Raw genomic sequence first — 21,122 nt, 5'->3', positions numbered from 1 at the left:
CTGCTGTACATACCCTTTCCTACTATACTGTAACTTCTGCTGTACATACCCTTTCCTACTATACTGTAACTTCTGCTGTACATACCCTTTCCTACTATACTGTAACTTCTGCTGTACATACCCTTTCCTACTATACTGTAACTTCTGCTGTACATACCCTTTCCTACTATACTGTAACTTCTGCTGTACATACCCTTTCCTACTATACTGTAACTTCTGCTGTACATACCCTTTCCTACTATACTGTAACTTCTGCTGTACATACCCTTTCCTACTATACTGTAACTTCTGCTGTACATACCCTTTCCTACTATACTGTAACTTCTGCTGTACATACCCTTTCCTACTATACTGTAACTTCTGCTGTACATACCCTTTCCTACTATACTGTAACTTCTGCTGTACATACCCTTTCCTACTATACTGTAACTTCTGCTGTACATACCCTTTCCTACTATACTGTAACTTCTGCTGTACATACCCTTTCCTACTATACTGTAACTTCTGCTGTACATACCCTTTCCTACTATACTGTAACTTCTGCTGTACATACCCTTTCCTACTATACTGTAACTTCTGCTGTACATACCCTTTCCTACTATACTGTAACTTCTGCTGTACATACCCTTTCCTACTATACTGTAACTTCTGCTGTACATACCCTTTCCTACTATACTGTAACTTCTGCTGTACATACCCTTTCCTACTATACTGTAACTTCTGCTGTACATACCCTTTCCTACTATACTGTAACTTCTGCTGTACATACCCTTTCCTACTATACTGTAACTTCTGCTGTACATACCCTTTCCTACTATACTGTAACTTCTGCTGTACATACCCTTTCCTACTATACTGTAACTTCTGCTGTACATACCCTTTCCTACTATACTGTAACTTCTGCTGTACATACCCTTTCCTACTATACTGTAACTTCTGCTGTACATACCCTTTCCTACTATACTGTAACTTCTGCTGTACATACCCTTTCCTACTATACTGTAACTTCTGCTGTACATACCCTTTCCTACTATACTGTAACTTCTGCTGTACATACCCTTTCCTACTATACTGTAACTTCTGCTGTACATACCCTTTCCTACTATACTGTAACTTCTGCTGTACATACCCTTTCCTACTATACTGTAACTTCTGCTGTACATACCCTTTCCTACTATACTGTAACTTCTGCTGTACATACCCTTTCCTACTATACTGTAACTTCTGCTGTACATACCCTTTCCTACTATACTGTAACTTCTGCTGTACATACCCTTTCCTACTATACTGTAACTTCTGCTGTACATACCCTTTCCTACTATACTGTAACTTCTGCTGTACATACCCTTTCCTACTATACTGTAACTTCTGCTGTACATACCCTTTCCTACTATACTGTAACTTCTGCTGTACATACCCTTTCCTACTATACTGTAACTTCTGCTGTACATACCCTTTCCTACTATACTGTAACTTCTGCTGTACATACCCTTTCCTACTATACTGTAACTTCTGCTGTACATACCCTTTCCTACTATACTGTAACTTCTGCTGTACATACCCTTTCCTACTATACTGTAACTTCTGCTGTACATACCCTTTCCTACTATACTGTAACTTCTGCTGTACATACCCTTTCCTACTATACTGTAACTTCTGCTGTACATACCCTTTCCTACTATACTGTAACTTCTGCTGTACATACCCTTTCCTACTATACTGTAACTTCTGCTGTACATACCCTTTCCTACTATACTGTAACTTCTGCTGTACATACCCTTTCCTACTATACTGTAACTTCTGCTGTACATACCCTTTCCTACTATACTGTAACTTCTGCTGTACATACCCTTTCCTACTATACTGTAACTTCTGCTGTACATACCCTTTCCTACTATACTGTAACTTCTGCTGTACATACCCTTTCCTACTATACTGTAACTTCTGCTGTACATACCCTTTCCTACTATACTGTAACTTCTGCTGTACATACCCTTTCCTACTATACTGTAACTTCTGCTGTACATACCCTTTCCTACTATACTGTAACTTCTGCTGTACATACCCTTTCCTACTATACTGTAACTTCTGCTGTACATACCCTTTCCTACTATACTGTAACTTCTGCTGTACATACCCTTTCCTACTATACTGTAACTTCTGCTGTACATACCCTTTCCTACTATACTGTAACTTCTGCTGTACATACCCTTTCCTACTATACTGTAACTTCTGCTGTACATACCCTTTCCTACTATACTGTAACTTCTGCTGTACATACCCTTTCCTACTATACTGTAACTTCTGCTGTACATACCCTTTCCTACTATACTGTAACTTCTGCTGTACATACCCTTTCCTACTATACTGTAACTTCTGCTGTACATACCCTTTCCTACTATACTGTAACTTCTGCTGTACATACCCTTTCCTACTATACTGTAACTTCTGCTGTACATACCCTTTCCTACTATACTGTAACTTCTGCTGTACATACCCTTTCCTACTATACTGTAACTTCTGCTGTACATACCCTTTCCTACTATACTGTAACTTCTGCTGTACATACCCTTTCCTACTATACTGTAACTTCTGCTGTACATACCCTTTCCTACTATACTGTAACTTCTGCTGTACATACCCTTTCCTACTATACTGTAACTTCTGCTGTACATACCCTTTCCTACTATACTGTAACTTCTGCTGTACATACCCTTTCCTACTATACTGTAACTTCTGCTGTACATACCCTTTCCTACTATACTGTAACTTCTGCTGTACATACCCTTTCCTACTATACTGTAACTTCTGCTGTACATACCCTTTCCTACTATACTGTAACTTCTGCTGTACATACCCTTTCCTACTATACTGTAACTTCTGCTGTACATACCCTTTCCTACTATACTGTAACTTCTGCTGTACATACCCTTTCCTACTATACTGTAACTTCTGCTGTACATACCCTTTCCTACTATACTGTAACTTCTGCTGTACATACCCTTTCCTACTATACTGTAACTTCTGCTGTACATACCCTTTCCTACTATACTGTAACTTCTGCTGTACATACCCTTTCCTACTATACTGTAACTTCTGCTGTACATACCCTTTCCTACTATACTGTAACTTCTGCTGTACATACCCTTTCCTACTATACTGTAACTTCTGCTGTACATACCCTTTCCTACTATACTGTAACTTCTGCTGTACATACCCTTTCCTACTATACTGTAACTTCTGCTGTACATACCCTTTCCTACTATACTGTAACTTCTGCTGTACATACCCTTTCCTACTATACTGTAACTTCTGCTGTACATACCCTTTCCTACTATACTGTAACTTCTGCTGTACATACCCTTTCCTACTATACTGTAACTTCTGCTGTACATACCCTTTCCTACTATACTGTAACTTCTGCTGTACATACCCTTTCCTACTATACTGTAACTTCTGCTGTACATACCCTTTCCTACTATACTGTAACTTCTGCTGTACATACCCTTTCCTACTATACTGTAACTTCTGCTGTACATACCCTTTCCTACTATACTGTAACTTCTGCTGTACATACCCTTTCCTACTATACTGTAACTTCTGCTGTACATACCCTTTCCTACTATACTGTAACTTCTGCTGTACATACCCTTTCCTACTATACTGTAACTTCTGCTGTACATACCCTTTCCTACTATACTGTAACTTCTGCTGTACATACCCTTTCCTACTATACTGTAACTTCTGCTGTACATACCCTTTCCTACTATACTGTAACTTCTGCTGTACATACCCTTTCCTACTATACTGTAACTTCTGCTGTACATACCCTTTCCTACTATACTGTAACTTCTGCTGTACATACCCTTTCCTACTATACTGTAACTTCTGCTGTACATACCCTTTCCTACTATACTGTAACTTCTGCTGTACATACCCTTTCCTACTATACTGTAACTTCTGCTGTACATACCCTTTCCTACTATACTGTAACTTCTGCTGTACATACCCTTTCCTACTATACTGTAACTTCTGCTGTACATACCCTTTCCTACTATACTGTAACTTCTGCTGTACATACCCTTTCCTACTATACTGTAACTTCTGCTGTACATACCCTTTCCTACTATACTGTAACTTCTGCTGTACATACCCTTTCCTACTATACTGTAACTTCTGCTGTACATACCCTTTCCTACTATACTGTAACTTCTGCTGTACATACCCTTTCCTACTATACTGTAACTTCTGCTGTACATACCCTTTCCTACTATACTGTAACTTCTGCTGTACATACCCTTTCCTACTATACTGTAACTTCTGCTGTACATACCCTTTCCTACTATACTGTAACTTCTGCTGTACATACCCTTTCCTACTATACTGTAACTTCTGCTGTACATACCCTTTCCTACTATACTGTAACTTCTGCTGTACATACCCTTTCCTACTATACTGTAACTTCTGCTGTACATACCCTTTCCTACTATACTGTAACTTCTGCTGTACATACCCTTTCCTACTATACTGTAACTTCTGCTGTACATACCCTTTCCTACTATACTGTAACTTCTGCTGTACATACCCTTTCCTACTATACTGTAACTTCTGCTGTACATACCCTTTCCTACTATACTGTAACTTCTGCTGTACATACCCTTTCCTACTATACTGTAACTTCTGCTGTACATACCCTTTCCTACTATACTGTAACTTCTGCTGTACATACCCTTTCCTACTATACTGTAACTTCTGCTGTACATACCCTTTCCTACTATACTGTAACTTCTGCTGTACATACCCTTTCCTACTATACTGTAACTTCTGCTGTACATACCCTTTCCTACTATACTGTAACTTCTGCTGTACATACCCTTTCCTACTATACTGTAACTTCTGCTGTACATACCCTTTCCTACTATACTGTAACTTCTGCTGTACATACCCTTTCCTACTATACTGTAACTTCTGCTGTACATACCCTTTCCTACTATACTGTAACTTCTGCTGTACATACCCTTTCCTACTATACTGTAACTTCTGCTGTACATACCCTTTCCTACTATACTGTAACTTCTGCTGTACATACCCTTTCCTACTATACTGTAACTTCTGCTGTACATACCCTTTCCTACTATACTGTAACTTCTGCTGTACATACCCTTTCCTACTATACTGTAACTTCTGCTGTACATACCCTTTCCTACTATACTGTAACTTCTGCTGTACATACCCTTTCCTACTATACTGTAACTTCTGCTGTACATACCCTTTCCTACTATACTGTAACTTCTGCTGTACATACCCTTTCCTACTATACTGTAACTTCTGCTGTACATACCCTTTCCTACTATACTGTAACTTCTGCTGTACATACCCTTTCCTACTATACTGTAACTTCTGCTGTACATACCCTTTCCTACTATACTGTAACTTCTGCTGTACATACCCTTTCCTACTATACTGTAACTTCTGCTGTACATACCCTTTCCTACTATACTGTAACTTCTGCTGTACATACCCTTTCCTACTATACTGTAACTTCTGCTGTACATACCCTTTCCTACTATACTGTAACTTCTGCTGTACATACCCTTTCCTACTATACTGTAACTTCTGCTGTACATACCCTTTCCTACTATACTGTAACTTCTGCTGTACATACCCTTTCCTACTATACTGTAACTTCTGCTGTACATACCCTTTCCTACTATACTGTAACTTCTGCTGTACATACCCTTTCCTACTATACTGTAACTTCTGCTGTACATACCCTTTCCTACTATACTGTAACTTCTGCTGTACATACCCTTTCCTACTATACTGTAACTTCTGCTGTACATACCCTTTCCTACTATACTGTAACTTCTGCTGTACATACCCTTTCCTACTATACTGTAACTTCTGCTGTACATACCCTTTCCTACTATACTGTAACTTCTGCTGTACATACCCTTTCCTACTATACTGTAACTTCTGCTGTACATACCCTTTCCTACTATACTGTAACTTCTGCTGTACATACCCTTTCCTACTATACTGTAACTTCTGCTGTACATACCCTTTCCTACTATACTGTAACTTCTGCTGTACATACCCTTTCCTACTATACTGTAACTTCTGCTGTACATACCCTTTCCTACTATACTGTAACTTCTGCTGTACATACCCTTTCCTACTATACTGTAACTTCTGCTGTACATACCCTTTCCTACTATACTGTAACTTCTGCTGTACATACCCTTTCCTACTATACTGTAACTTCTGCTGTACATACCCTTTCCTACTATACTGTAACTTCTGCTGTACATACCCTTTCCTACTATACTGTAACTTCTGCTGTACATACCCTTTCCTACTATACTGTAACTTCTGCTGTACATACCCTTTCCTACTATACTGTAACTTCTGCTGTACATACCCTTTCCTACTATACTGTAACTTCTGCTGTACATACCCTTTCCTACTATACTGTAACTTCTGCTGTACATACCCTTTCCTACTATACTGTAACTTCTGCTGTACATACCCTTTCCTACTATACTGTAACTTCTGCTGTACATACCCTTTCCTACTATACTGTAACTTCTGCTGTACATACCCTTTCCTACTATACTGTAACTTCTGCTGTACATACCCTTTCCTACTATACTGTAACTTCTGCTGTACATACCCTTTCCTACTATACTGTAACTTCTGCTGTACATACCCTTTCCTACTATACTGTAACTTCTGCTGTACATACCCTTTCCTACTATACTGTAACTTCTGCTGTACATACCCTTTCCTACTATACTGTAACTTCTGCTGTACATACCCTTTCCTACTATACTGTAACTTCTGCTGTACATACCCTTTCCTACTATACTGTAACTTCTGCTGTACATACCCTTTCCTACTATACTGTAACTTCTGCTGTACATACCCTTTCCTACTATACTGTAACTTCTGCTGTACATACCCTTTCCTACTATACTGTAACTTCTGCTGTACATACCCTTTCCTACTATACTGTAACTTCTGCTGTACATACCCTTTCCTACTATACTGTAACTTCTGCTGTACATACCCTTTCCTACTATACTGTAACTTCTGCTGTACATACCCTTTCCTACTATACTGTAACTTCTGCTGTACATACCCTTTCCTACTATACTGTAACTTCTGCTGTACATACCCTTTCCTACTATACTGTAACTTCTGCTGTACATACCCTTTCCTACTATACTGTAACTTCTGCTGTACATACCCTTTCCTACTATACTGTAACTTCTGCTGTACATACCCTTTCCTACTATACTGTAACTTCTGCTGTACATACCCTTTCCTACTATACTGTAACTTCTGCTGTACATACCCTTTCCTACTATACTGTAACTTCTGCTGTACATACCCTTTCCTACTATACTGTAACTTCTGCTGTACATACCCTTTCCTACTATACTGTAACTTCTGCTGTACATACCCTTTCCTACTATACTGTAACTTCTGCTGTACATACCCTTTCCTACTATACTGTAACTTCTGCTGTACATACCCTTTCCTACTATACTGTAACTTCTGCTGTACATACCCTTTCCTACTATACTGTAACTTCTGCTGTACATACCCTTTCCTACTATACTGTAACTTCTGCTGTACATACCCTTTCCTACTATACTGTAACTTCTGCTGTACATACCCTTTCCTACTATACTGTAACTTCTGCTGTACATACCCTTTCCTACTATACTGTAACTTCTGCTGTACATACCCTTTCCTACTATACTGTAACTTCTGCTGTACATACCCTTTCCTACTATACTGTAACTTCTGCTGTACATACCCTTTCCTACTATACTGTAACTTCTGCTGTACATACCCTTTCCTACTATACTGTAACTTCTGCTGTACATACCCTTTCCTACTATACTGTAACTTCTGCTGTACATACCCTTTCCTACTATACTGTAACTTCTGCTGTACATACCCTTTCCTACTATACTGTAACTTCTGCTGTACATACCCTTTCCTACTATACTGTAACTTCTGCTGTACATACCCTTTCCTACTATACTGTAACTTCTGCTGTACATACCCTTTCCTACTATACTGTAACTTCTGCTGTACATACCCTTTCCTACTATACTGTAACTTCTGCTGTACATACCCTTTCCTACTATACTGTAACTTCTGCTGTACATACCCTTTCCTACTATACTGTAACTTCTGCTGTACATACCCTTTCCTACTATACTGTAACTTCTGCTGTACATACCCTTTCCTACTATACTGTAACTTCTGCTGTACATACCCTTTCCTACTATACTGTAACTTCTGCTGTACATACCCTTTCCTACTATACTGTAACTTCTGCTGTACATACCCTTTCCTACTATACTGTAACTTCTGCTGTACATACCCTTTCCTACTATACTGTAACTTCTGCTGTACATACCCTTTCCTACTATACTGTATACTGTCCATTCTGTCTATTCACACCACGGATATATATTCACCGACTATGACATTGCTCATTCTGAGTTAAATGCTAAAATGTAATCTACGTAACCCCAGAATTAATTATTTATCATGAGAGGGCCATAAACAATAACTAACAATGCTGCATACTCCAAGAAAGTGTCAAATGTCACCATTCTGGTAAAAATAGTTGTAAATTGCTGAGGTGTAGTCACTTTGAGGGCTCAAGCTCTTTTTGTTTCTTCTTTTATATTTCATTTGATTTATTATTGTACTGTTAGACACTTACTGCACTGCTGGAACTAGAAACATAAGCATTTCACTGTACCTGCATTAACATCTGCTAATCTGTGGATGCGACAAATAAACTTTGATTAGATATGTTGTGGTTGGTCGCAGGGCCTTACCTTCACCACAGTAACCATGCCGTCATTGGTGTGTGGGTCGGTGATGATGGTGAAGTGACCTATGGGGTCACCGCTGATGATCCTGTACACAGCGTTCCAGTTGGGCGAGCGTGGCTGGTCGCGGTCAATCACGGTCAGGTTGGCAACCGCAACATTGATCCGGTTCTCTGGAACCTCCCCTGAAAACTGGGAGGGGAAAGAAAAAGGGAGAGAGAGATTAGAGGAAGTTAGAGGAAATCTTCTCCTTTGTAGACAGTCAAATGGCTTAGTTATCATGTCACTCCACAAACTACTCCAGAGCATTAAACTATCTAAACACCCTACTGTCCTCTGCCTCCACGTTCTGTCTTGTTCTGAATCATTTTCTTGTTGCGCCCTCCTACTCCCATCTTTGGTGGGAACGGAGTATTCTTCCTTTTTGCTCTTCTGAGAGACTGAGGGAGGGAGAGAGAGAGCCTGATTTTGGGAGGGCTCAAGCAGCAGTGTGCATGTGTTTGTGCCTCTTTCTGAGTGGGTTTTAGAGGTTCTGTCGCAGCAGAAACGTGCTTTGTCCTGATAAGACCACACAGCAGAAGAGTGAGCTGCTGCCTGTCATGCGTCTGTCTGTAATGGTTGGGAACTGATCACTGCTCTACAGCCGGTACAAGGTCAGGGTACTCTATCTGCATGCCTGGACCGTACACAATAACAACATTAGCCCCCTTACCTACCCCTGACCCCCCAAATACCCCCTACCAACCTTACCTCCGCCCCTATCCACCCCATCACCAGCACAAGCAGTGGTTTCCGCGTCTTTCTTCATCTCGTCATAGCAACAGGCGTGTAGTACAGCTATAGCGCCGCCACACAGAGTCACCGTGTCGTCATGGGTAACAGGCATGGAGGAGCCGTTGAGCCTCTTATGGTGAGTGTGGGATATCAAAGAGTTAAGCCCCGGCCTAAACACTCCCAACAGACCATAATACCCTGCCATGCCCTCACAGAGACACAAAGAGACACAGAGACACACAGAGACCCAGCACACAGACACAGGCAGATTAGGGAGCTGTGGCAAGAGGGTTGTCTATAGAGAACCAATGACATTCTTAAGGAAACAGAGGAGTGGTCTTGTTGGTCTGCTAGGATTGGATAAAGAGGCAGCGTGTGTGTACACTCTTAACTGAGTCTGCTTTGCCGCTGCTATCGGCTAGGCCAGGGTATACCCCATACTAATTTGAGAAAATGTATCTCTGTAATAGAGACATGTAGGGACCACATATAACCACACTAAGGCAGGGGGGTGTACGGGAGGCAGGGGGAGGTGTATGGGAGGCAGGGGGAGGTGTAGGAGAGGCAGGGGGAGGTGTAGTGGAGGCAGGGGGAGGTGTAAGGGAGGCAGAGGGATGTGTAGGGGAGGCAGGGGGAGATGTAGTGGGAGGCTGGGGGAGTTGTAGGTGGAGGCAGGGGGAGGTGTAGGGGAGGTAGGGGGAGATGTAGGGGGAGGCAGGGGAGGTGTAGGGGGAGGAGTAGGGGAGGCAGGGGAAGGTGTATGGGAGGCAGGGGGAAGTGTAGGGGAGGCTGGGGAAGGTGTAGGGGAGGCTGGGGGAGTTGTAGGGGAGGCTGGGGGAGGTGTAGGGGGAGGCTGAGGGAGGAGTAGGGAGAGACTGGGGGAGGAGTAGGGAGAGGCAGGGGGAGGTATATGGAGAGGTAGGGGGAGGTGTAGGGGGCGGCGGGGAGAGGCAGAGGGAGAGAGGGCGGTGACAGGGAGCTTCATCATGGGGCCCAGGTGATGTAAGGATGAGGCAGGAGAACAAGATGCAGGCAAAGCTGGTGTTCCTACTGGCTGGGGTTATTCCTCACTACTGAGCATGGGGTACACACACATGCATGCACGGACACAAAGACATCTACTTTTTTCTAAAACACACAGGAAAAAACTACACACCAACACACACAAACATAAGCTGTGTTTGAACACCCATACTAACGTACTGTATACCACATACTTATTAATGAGTATATACTAGATACTATAAGTTAATTTTAGTATACTGTAAACGAACGGTATCCTTTCAGTTGATGGTACTAGCGCTTCACCTGTCTCCCGGAAGTTGATGCTGTTGCTATGCAACTTCTGGCTAGCTTGTTAGCATAACACATTACTAGCTAGACATCTTACGACTTCATTAACAATGTCCATTGAGAATGCACAATGACAATCCCACTTAGCCATGCTAAGAAGAACGTGAATAACCAACTCAATAAACGTTGGGTAGTTAGTTAGATAGCATATAGTTAATATACTGGCAAGTTCGATGTATTAGTAGCCAACTACATACTGCTGTAATGATATGCTATGCGGTTCGTAAGGATAGCGTAGCTAACAAATTGTCACCCAACATAACGTATAACGTAACTTATTTGAAAAGTCATTACTTTATTACATTGCTCAACATTTTCTTAATGTTTGTCATAATTAGTTAAAGCAATGAATTTGTATCTGCTCTCATTGGACTTTGGCAGCATATTTTCCACCATTTTCTTAAAATCTGAAAACGTTGTGAAGCCACTCCCATTTTCTGAAGAATTGCATTATGGGCCCTTAAAGCACAGAATAGTGTCCACTGCGTGTATACTTCTTATTTTGGGCGAATGTAGTTCGACATCCGCAAACTTTTGGCATACTAACTATATCCATACTATGACCAATAAACATACTACATACTCAATTTACGTCACAAATAGTATGATCAGTGCGGTTAGTATGAGTATTCGAACACAGCAATACTCTATTACAGATAATCACACAAACAGACAAACACATCCACTTTGAAACACACACAAACCCCACCCACTGCCTGTCTGCCCACCTTGAAAAATAGGCCAGCCTCTGATAGGCCTGATGAAATATTAATCTCAAACATTAAAGAGAAATTCCCCAAACGTTCTATTTCTGGGACGCTTTGATAGATTTACTGCAAACCCGAAATATTTGCATAATGGCCTGCGTTGTCGACAAAATTGATTTTATGTAGCCTACTGGTGAACTGAATGATTTATAGAGGGAGCTTGTAAAAAGTGCTCTGCTCATCGTGGCTCCAAGACCTTTACTTTGCAAAATAACAGGGCCAATCATCATCAATATCAGCCAGAACATTTATTTAGCTACCCCCATCTGTGCTGGGTGATTGAAATGCACTTTAACCCACACAAATACAGTGGATGAGACTCCATCCGTTTCAAACTACTATCATCAATACGCTACCACAACTGTAGAATCCTAATGCAGTAAAGAATTTAAAATGGGCCTGACTGTGTGTGTATGTTCTCCGAATGTACATGGTATAGCTAGAATAGTACATCATATCTAATACTGTAGCTCCTTAGTCGCTTCTTACCTACCACGCTCTCTTCACTCACTTATCCTTTAACCCACCACCAGATGGGTATAAATAAAAAAGGAAGACATTGAATATCCCTCTGAGCATGGTGAAGTTATTAATTACACTTTGGATGCTGTATCAAGTCACTACAAAGATACAGGCATCCTTCCTAACTCAGTTGCTATCTCAGAAGGATTTCACCATGAGGCCAATTGTAACTTGAAAACAGTTACAGAGTTTAATGACTGTGACAGGAGAAAACTTTGGATGGATCAACAATGTACTGTAGTTACTCCACAATACTAGAATACAAATATTCCAAAACATGCATCCTGTTTGCAATAAGGCACTAAAGTAAAGGCAAAATCCTAGGGGAAAACCTGGTTCAGTCTGCTTTCCACCAGACACTGAGAGACAAATTCACCTTTCAACAGGACAATAACCTAAAACAACAGGCCAAAAATCATTGCACTGGAGTTGCTTACAAAGACGACATTGAATGATCCTGAGTGGCCTAGTTACAGTTTTGACTTAAATTGGCTTGAAAATCTACAGAAAGACTTGAAAATAGCTGTCTAGTAATGATCAACAACCAACTTGACAGAGTACAAAAATAATAAGGTGCAAATATTGTACAATCCATGTGTGCAAAGCTCTTAGAGATTTACTCAGAAAGACTTACAGTTGTAATAGCTGCCAAAGGTGATTCTTACATGTATTGATATTTTAGTGTTTAATATCCCTGTCTTCCCTGCTCTCTCCCCATCTCTTGCTAAATGTCCTTCTTCCTCACCTCTCAGTGCTCTCCTAATGATTGTACCGTGAAGCTCTCCACCTGAATAAGCTGTTTCCTGTTGCACTGGAGTGCTAATAAACAGCTGAATCAATCAGCTCAGATCACCCCCTGGTCCACCGGAGGGCTCAGCACGCCTTAATGACTGACACAGGGTTAATGAGAGAGAGAGACACACACACACACACACACACACACACACACACACACACACACACACACACACACACACACACACACACACACACACACACACACACACACACAGACACACACACACACACACACACACACACACGACTAAACACGCTCAAGGGCCTGTCCCCAAATTTTACAACAATCTCAGATCAACGCTAAAGCGTCTCTCTCTCTCTCTCTTTCTTTCTTTCTCACCTCACCTTCTCTAGCTGATGGGGTGTGAGAGGGATATTTCATTGTGTTTGACACATAAGGCATATAAGTTAACTCATACAAACTATTACCACTTGCCACCTGCACTGTGTAGTACCTGTCACACATTCCCGGGACCCAGATTCCAATTCAGCTCATGTCCTGACATATCTTTGCTTACAACCATAAGATGAGTTATCTTCTTAATTGCTTACACATAAATAACTTAAAAGGTCTGAAGTATACCTCTCCTCTGCTATACACACCCTCACACACTCCAACAAAATAACACAGAATAATTTCTCCCTATACACCATTGTGTCAAGCACCTCGCTGTAGAAATTAGTGCCAAAAAATCCCCTTGCTGTTTCCTCTCAGCTAACCCTCCCTTACTCTTTTAGCCATCATACCCATTCCAGCCATCTGGACAACAAATAACTTTTGGAGTTTTCTCAGTTCCCAACTATCAGGAATACTGCTTCTACTCCCTGCCTCCCCCCACCTCCCACCTCCACCCGTCATCGCCCCGCCCCACCTCCCCTATCCCTGCACCCTCCACTCACCCTCCACACATTTACTATGTCTTACAGCATAGTGCCTCCAGGGTATGACTGTGTGTGTGTCTGTCTGTCTCTTTGATGTGTGCGTGTGCATGCACTTTTTGAGACCAGGCTTGGTTAAGAGGTACTCATCACTGCTGGGGGAACTATAACAATCAACATTCCCCGGGTAAGCAGAAGATGTATGGATACGTTGGCAGCAATGTGTGCTAGTCTCCATGCCGTTTGATCACACACTTCATTCTTTACTTTGATTTGGTCCTGTGCCTCCAGGAATTACCTTTTCTTTTATATACGTTAAGGATCATCCTCATAACCATTATCACCACTATTATCATAAGTAGGTCTACTTGCTATTATTTTCTGGGTGATGAAAGCTGAAGATTGGACATTTATTTTACTCAGGTCAGGTGTGTGTGCTTTTTTTGAGATGATGCAAGGGCTGTGTTTCACCCCTTCCCCTCTCCCGCTCTCCTCATCCCCTCATCTTCTATCCTTCTCCCTGACTTCCACTCCTCCATCTCCCATACCTTCCCCATCTTCCCCCTCCCCTTTCCCTCCCCCTCCATGTTCCCCTCCCTCCACTCACAGTTCTGGAGGTGAGCTCGGGTGGGTTGTCATTGATATCTGTCACAGAGATGATGGCGGTGGCCGTGTTGGACAGGCCAAAGTTTAGGTTGCCCTCCATGTCCGTGGCCTGGACGATGATGCTGTACTGGGACACTTTCTACAAGACAAACACGCAGAGAGAAGAATATAAACAGTTAAGCATAGCAACCAGTGATCAAACATACACAGAGTCAAACAAAGCACTCAATGGTCAAATACACAGAGTGTACAAAACATTAGGTACTCTTTCCATGACATAGACTGACCAGGTGAATCCAGGTGAAATCTATGATCCCTTATTGATGTCACTTGTTAAATCCTCTTCAATCAGTGTAGAGGAAGTTGAGGAGACAGGTTAAATAATGAATTTTATGCCTTGAGACAATTGACACATTAATTGTGTATGTGTGCCATTCACAGGGTGAATGAGCAAGCCAAAAGATTTAAGTGCCTTTGAATGGGGTATGGTAGTAGGTGCCAGGCAAACCAGTTTGAGTGTGACAAGAACTGCAACGCTGCTGGGTTTCCTGTGTGTATCAAGAATGGTCCACCACCCAAAGGAAATCCAGCTAACTTGACGCAACTGTAGGAAGCATTGGAGTCAACATCGGCCAGCATCCCTGTGGAACGCTGGACACCTTGTAGAGTCCATACCCCAACGAATTGAGGCGGTTCTTAGGGCAATAGGGGATGGTGCAACTCAATATTGGGAAGTTGTTCCTAATGTTTTGTGTACTCAATGTATACACAACTGCATAATGAGTACAAGGAGGTCAATGTGTCATTTTCTTTAGGTTGTGCAGAAACAATAATCAATTTTACACACCAGACATTTTGTCTCTCTCTCACACACGTTAGGTTGCCTCTACACCCATGGTTCTCTCCTCAGCAACAAACCTTGAGCCTAGTGACAGCTTTTCCACTGTGGGCTGGTCAGTCTGTCTGTCTGACGTAATTAGAAGCAAAGGGATTCGTTTATCCCCTCCCCTGGCTGTCCCCTCCCCTGTTCTTCCTACTCTACACCTTACACCTGTACCTTAGCCCCTACCCCGGGCCCCATCACTCACCTTAATGGGAGCCCAGGCACTTTGAAAAGGAACACTGTGGTGAAATTGTTCTTGGAGCTGTGTGTAGGGCTGTGCCGGTGATGACATTTCGTCAGCTGGTAATTGTCAAGCAAATTACTGGCTTCCACACATTGCCTACAAGCCCTTTGGAACCTCTACATTTTAAAAGGTCTAATAAATCCATGTAATATAGCCTACACCATCACAATAAATCCATGATATATTTAGACAGGTCTAAAGAAATATGATATGAAGAAAATGTTGTCTATTTCAGATAGACAGAATAGCATACTCTGAGTTGTCCTTATGTTAGGCCCTGATATGGCTACACTAGTTCATTTACCAGACAAGATTTGCTTAGAATTCTGTGGCAATCTTTTTAATAATTTGATAATTATTTGATATAATGAAGAACACAATTGAACACAGCTTAATAAAATAGAAAGGCTATTTTCTTCAAACGTTTTCAAAGGAAGTGCACACATGTGGCTATTCTGTGTTGAGCGGTTAACAACAAAACTGATCCTCCTTATATGCTTAATTTAGAGTTATTTATGCAACTTTATTTGTGATACAAACGTTGGGCTATATGTTTTGCTGTTTAATAAATTCTAAGGCTGCATAATGGAACTCCAATGATGATTTGAAAAAAGTTGCAAACTGCCCACATTTTATCAGTCTCTAATTCACAATTTGACGAGCACTTGATAATATTCTCACCAGGCCTCAAATTTCCCGGCAGCATCCCCCTTGTGTGGCCATAATGCACCCTAAAAAAAATCCATGCCTTTTGTAGCCAAAGTGGCCGTTGTGCCCTTGGGTTGAATATAATAAGCGAATTATAATTCCCTTCTCCTGTCTGCGGTGCTCCGAAGCACCTCTCACTCACATGGCTCTCTCAGATGAAAATTAATAAATTAATTCAAATCAAATTTTATTGGTCACATACACATATTTGGCAGATGTTATTGCGGGTGTAGCAAAATGCTTGTGTTCCTAGCTCCAACAGTGCAGTAGTATCTAACAATTCACAACTATACATCCAAATCTAAAAGTAAAAGAATGGAATTAAGAAATATATATAAATAAACTCAGCAAAAAAATAAACGTTCTTTTTCAGGACCCTGTCTTTCAAAGATTATTCGTAAAAATCCAAATAACTTCACAGATCTTCATTGTAAAGGGTTTAAGCACTGTTCCCCATGCTTGTTCAATGGACCTAAGGCTAGGCGTCCCGCTAACGGGACAACTTCCGGTGAAACTAGAGAGAGCGCAATTCAAATAAATAATCATTAAAATGATGGATATTAAACATTTATGTACATACAAGTGTCTTATATCGGTTAAAAGCTTAAATTCTTGTTAATGTAACTGCACTGTCCGATTTACAGTTGGCATTACAGCGAAAGCATGTCATGCGATTGTTTGAGGACGGCGTCTCACATCAAAATATCTCTATTTTGGTTTGGTCAGGGCGTTAGTTGAGGTGGGCATTCTATGTTTTGTGTTTCTATGATTTTCTATTTCTATGTTTTGGCCGGGTATGGTTCTCAATCAGGGACAGCTGTCTATCGTTGTCTCTGATTGGGAACCATACTTAGGTAGCTCTTTTTTCCACCTGTGTTTGTGGGAAGTTGACTTTGTTTAGGGCCCATAGCCTGTAGCTTCACGATTTGTTTTTGTAATGTTTATTGTTTTGTTCGGCATCGTTTTGATTTAATAAATAAAATGTACGCTCACCACGCTGCACCTTGGTCCTCTTTTTCCAACGGCCGTGACAATAAAATCCTTCTTTATATCCCAAAGATTCAGTTTAGTTGGCGCCATCAATTTGAGTAATCCACTCATTCAACATGCAGAGAAAGGAATCCAAAAAGCTACTTCTAAACTGTTAAAACAAGTCAAAATACGTTTCTATTTAATACTCAGATACATTTTAGGGTAATTAAACTATAAAATTTAATACGGAAAGAAGTATGTTCAATAGGAAAATGATAATAGCAGGTGCGTGTCCTCTTCATCGCGTGCGCATACACTGATTTCTAAGTCTGTGTCCCTGTATCAAAACTCGTTATTCTTCCTCGTTTGGGAAGAAACAAGCCTGAAACCTTGAACAAAGAGTACTGACATCCAGTGGAAGCCATAGGAATTGCATACTGGGAGCTAGATTACATTTTTTACCAAAACATTCCATTGGAAGAGCATGTGCTCTCATAAAAAAAAGATTTCCGGTTGGTTTTTATTTGGATTTTCTCCTACCATATCTATTGTGTTATACTCTCTTACATTATTTTAACATTTCTACAAACTCAAGTGTTTTCCAATGGTACCAATTATATGCATATCCTTGCTTCAGGGACTGAGCAACAGGCAGTTTCCTTTGGGCACGTCAGTCAGGAGGAAATTGAGAAAAATAGACCCTATCCTGAAGAATCATAAACAATTAATGAACATGCACCTGTGGAACGGTCGCTAAGACACTAACAGCTTACAGACGGTAGGAAATTAAGGTCACAGTTATGAAAACTTAGAACACTAAAGAGGCCTTTCTACTGACTCTGAAAAACACCAAAAGAAAGATGCCCATCTACGTGAACGTGTCTTAAGCATGCTGCAAGAGGCATGAGGACTGCAGATGTGGCCAGGGCAATAAATTGCAATATCCGTACTGTGAGACGCCTAAGACAGCGCTACAGGGAGACAGGACGGAAAGCTGATCGTCCTCGCAGTGGCAGACCACGTGTAACAATACCTGCACAGAATCGGTACATCCAAACATCACACCTGCGGGACAGGTACAAGATGGCAACAACAACGGCCCGAGTTACACCAGGAACGCACAATCCCTCCTTCAGTGCTCAGACTGTCCGCAATAGGCTGAGAGAGGCTGGACTGAGGGCTTGTAGGCTTGTTGTAAGGCAGGTCCTCACCAGACATCACCGGCAACAATGTCGCCTATAGGCACAAACCCATCGTTGCTGGACCAGATAGGACTGGCAAAAAGTGCTCTTCACTGATGAGTCGCGGTTTTGTCTCACCAGGGGTGATGGTCGGATTCGCGTTTATCGTCAAAGAAATGAGCGTTACACCGAGGCCTGTACTCTGGAGCGGGATCGATTTGGAGATGGAGGGTCCGTCATGGTCTGGGGCTGTGTGTCACTTTAAAGTGACCAGTTCCATTTAAAGTGACCAGTGATTCCATGTCTATGTACATAGGGCAGCAGCCAGGTCGCAGTTGTGAGTGATGGCCTTGATATAAAAGCTGTTTTTCAGTCTTTTGGTCCCAGCTTTGATGCACCTGTACTGACATCGCCTTCTGATAGCGTAGTGAACAGGTTGCGGTGGTGCAGTTGCAGTAACGGGCTGTGATACATCTAAATTGTACATATGTAAAAGTTTGTGAGGGTCTTAGGGGCCAAGCCTAATTTCTTCAGCCGCCTGAGGTTGAAGAGGTGCTGTTTCACCTTCTTCACCACACTGTCTGTGTGGGTGGACCATTTCTGATTGTCATTGATGTGTACGCCGAGGAACTTGAAGCTTTCACCTTCTCCACTGCGATCCCGTTGATATGGATAGGGGCGTGCGCTCTCTGTTGTCTCGTGAAGTCCACTATCAAGTCCAAATCCTTCGTTTTGTTGACGTTGAGGGAGAGGTTATTTTCCTTGCACCACTCCGACAGAGCCCTCAACTCCTCCCTGTAGGCTGTCTCGTTATTGTTGGTAACCAGACATACAACTGCTGTGTCGCTTGCAAATTTGATGATTGAGTTGGAGGCGTGCGTGGCCACGCAGTCATGGGTGAACACTCAACCTAACCTGGACGACACTGGGCCAATTGTGCGCCACCCTATGGGACTCCCGGTCCCGGCTGGTTGTGACACAGCTTGGGATCAAACCCCAGGCTGTAGTGATGCCGCAACACTGAGATGCAGTGCCTAGACCGCTGCGCCACTTGGGAGGCACCATCAGACTATTCTTAATTTAATGTTATCTTTACATATACTAAATCATATATATTCCTTTTGACTTAAAATGGATCATTATTATGGAATGAGATGTTTTACGAGCAGTTGTCTGCAGACTTTTGGTCATGTAGTTTGTATAGGACCAAGGGAAACCACACCAGCTGTGCCACTCTGCTGAGCTGTCCATGGTGCTGCAATCAACCCTTAGAACGCTGAAATATTCAAAGAGATTTGATTATAACGGTATTGTCATGACGTTGGCCTAGGGGTAGGTTTATTACAGTCATAAATACCTCTTTCCCCCCTTTTCCCTCTCCCTACTATAACTGATGTGACATAAGAAAACCCCTTGGTTAACATAGAGATTCTGGGAACATCAGAAGTGGGGGGAAATGAACTATATTCTGGTAATCCGACCAACTGAACATATGCTTACTTAACCTGTTGGGGATGGGGGCGCTGTTTAGACTATTTATGCTAATGTGGCTAATTTTTTAAACGGCTTCCCACAAAATCCTTGATCGTACAATATGCATATTATTATTATTATTGGATAGAAAACAGTCTATAGTTTCTATAGGAGTTGAAATTTTGTCTCTAAGTGGAACAGAGCCCATTCTACAGCAATTTCCCTGACATGGAGTCAGATTTGAGAAATGTTGGCCACTTTTCTGAAGTCAGTTAAAAGGGCACTGTCGTTGCTATGACTATACGGACACTTCTTACGTCTTCCCCTGGATGCCTTTACGTGATGACGATTCCAACGGGGTCGATTGCTCGTTCACAGGCCCTACAAATGAAAAAAACCTTTAGCTAGCAAGTCTTTTCTTGCTGCGTAACGCGCGTGGAAGACACCGACCCTCTCCTGTTCCAAGCGTTAGTTTAGCCTGTTATATTTCTCCGGTCATCTTTTCACTCGTTATAGGAGTTACAAACATCATAAAGTAGTTAATTTAAAGCGTTTTATAGCAATTTATATCCGTTTAGTGCGATTTTGGGACATTTATTTTTGCAACGATGTGAAAAGTTGGGCACGCTTTTCAGTTCATCCCGAACGTAGTTGACATTTCCACATGGCAAGAGGACAGCTTTCCACCAAAAGACGATTTCTCCCAAGAAAGGATCCTTTGCCCAAGATACTGATGGAAGAACAGCTCAAGGTAGGACATTTTTATTATGATAAATCGTGTTTCTGTCGAAACATTTTAGTGGCTTAGGACGCCATGTTTTTTGACGTAGCTTCGCTTGGCGCAAATTGTATTGAAAAGTAAGGATAAATTAAAAAATGTAATAACGCAATTGTATTAAGAATTAAATTGTCTATCAATCCCTGTCCACCCTATATTTTTTAGTCACGTTTATGAGTATTTATGTATAAGAGTAGATCACTGTCTAAGTGGCGCAAGGACAAATTCTGACCAGCTGAGTTACATTTCACATTGTCTAACCATGATTTTGGTGGCTAAATATAAACATTTTCGATCAAACTGTATATGCATGTTGTAATGTG

At 41.6% G+C, this 21,122-nt stretch overlaps 1 protein-coding gene across 2 annotated transcripts in view; it reads right to left on the bottom strand.

Moving 5' to 3' along the window:
* Positions 1–8,819: 8,819 nt before the first annotated feature.
* The window catches only part of LOC129861188 (cadherin-4-like), a 532,557-nt gene continuing 520,254 nt past the window's right edge, over positions 8,820–21,122 (bottom strand). For both annotated transcript variants that reach the window (XM_055932380.1, XM_055932379.1), the window contains 2 exons: positions 14,562–14,699; positions 8,820–9,053 (listed from right to left, as the gene is read on the bottom strand). In XM_055932380.1, the coding sequence (XP_055788355.1) occupies positions 8,835–9,053; positions 14,562–14,699 (357 nt within the window). In that variant the 3' untranslated portion in view covers positions 8,820–8,834. The remainder of the gene's footprint in view (positions 9,054–14,561; positions 14,700–21,122) is intronic.

The sequence above is a fragment of the Salvelinus fontinalis genome, chromosome 8 (assembly GCF_029448725.1).
Source record: "Salvelinus fontinalis isolate EN_2023a chromosome 8, ASM2944872v1, whole genome shotgun sequence".
Taxonomy (NCBI): Eukaryota; Metazoa; Chordata; class Actinopteri; order Salmoniformes; family Salmonidae; genus Salvelinus; species Salvelinus fontinalis.
Note: the sequence above shows the minus strand (reverse complement) of the source record. Positions and strands in the feature narration are given on the sequence as shown.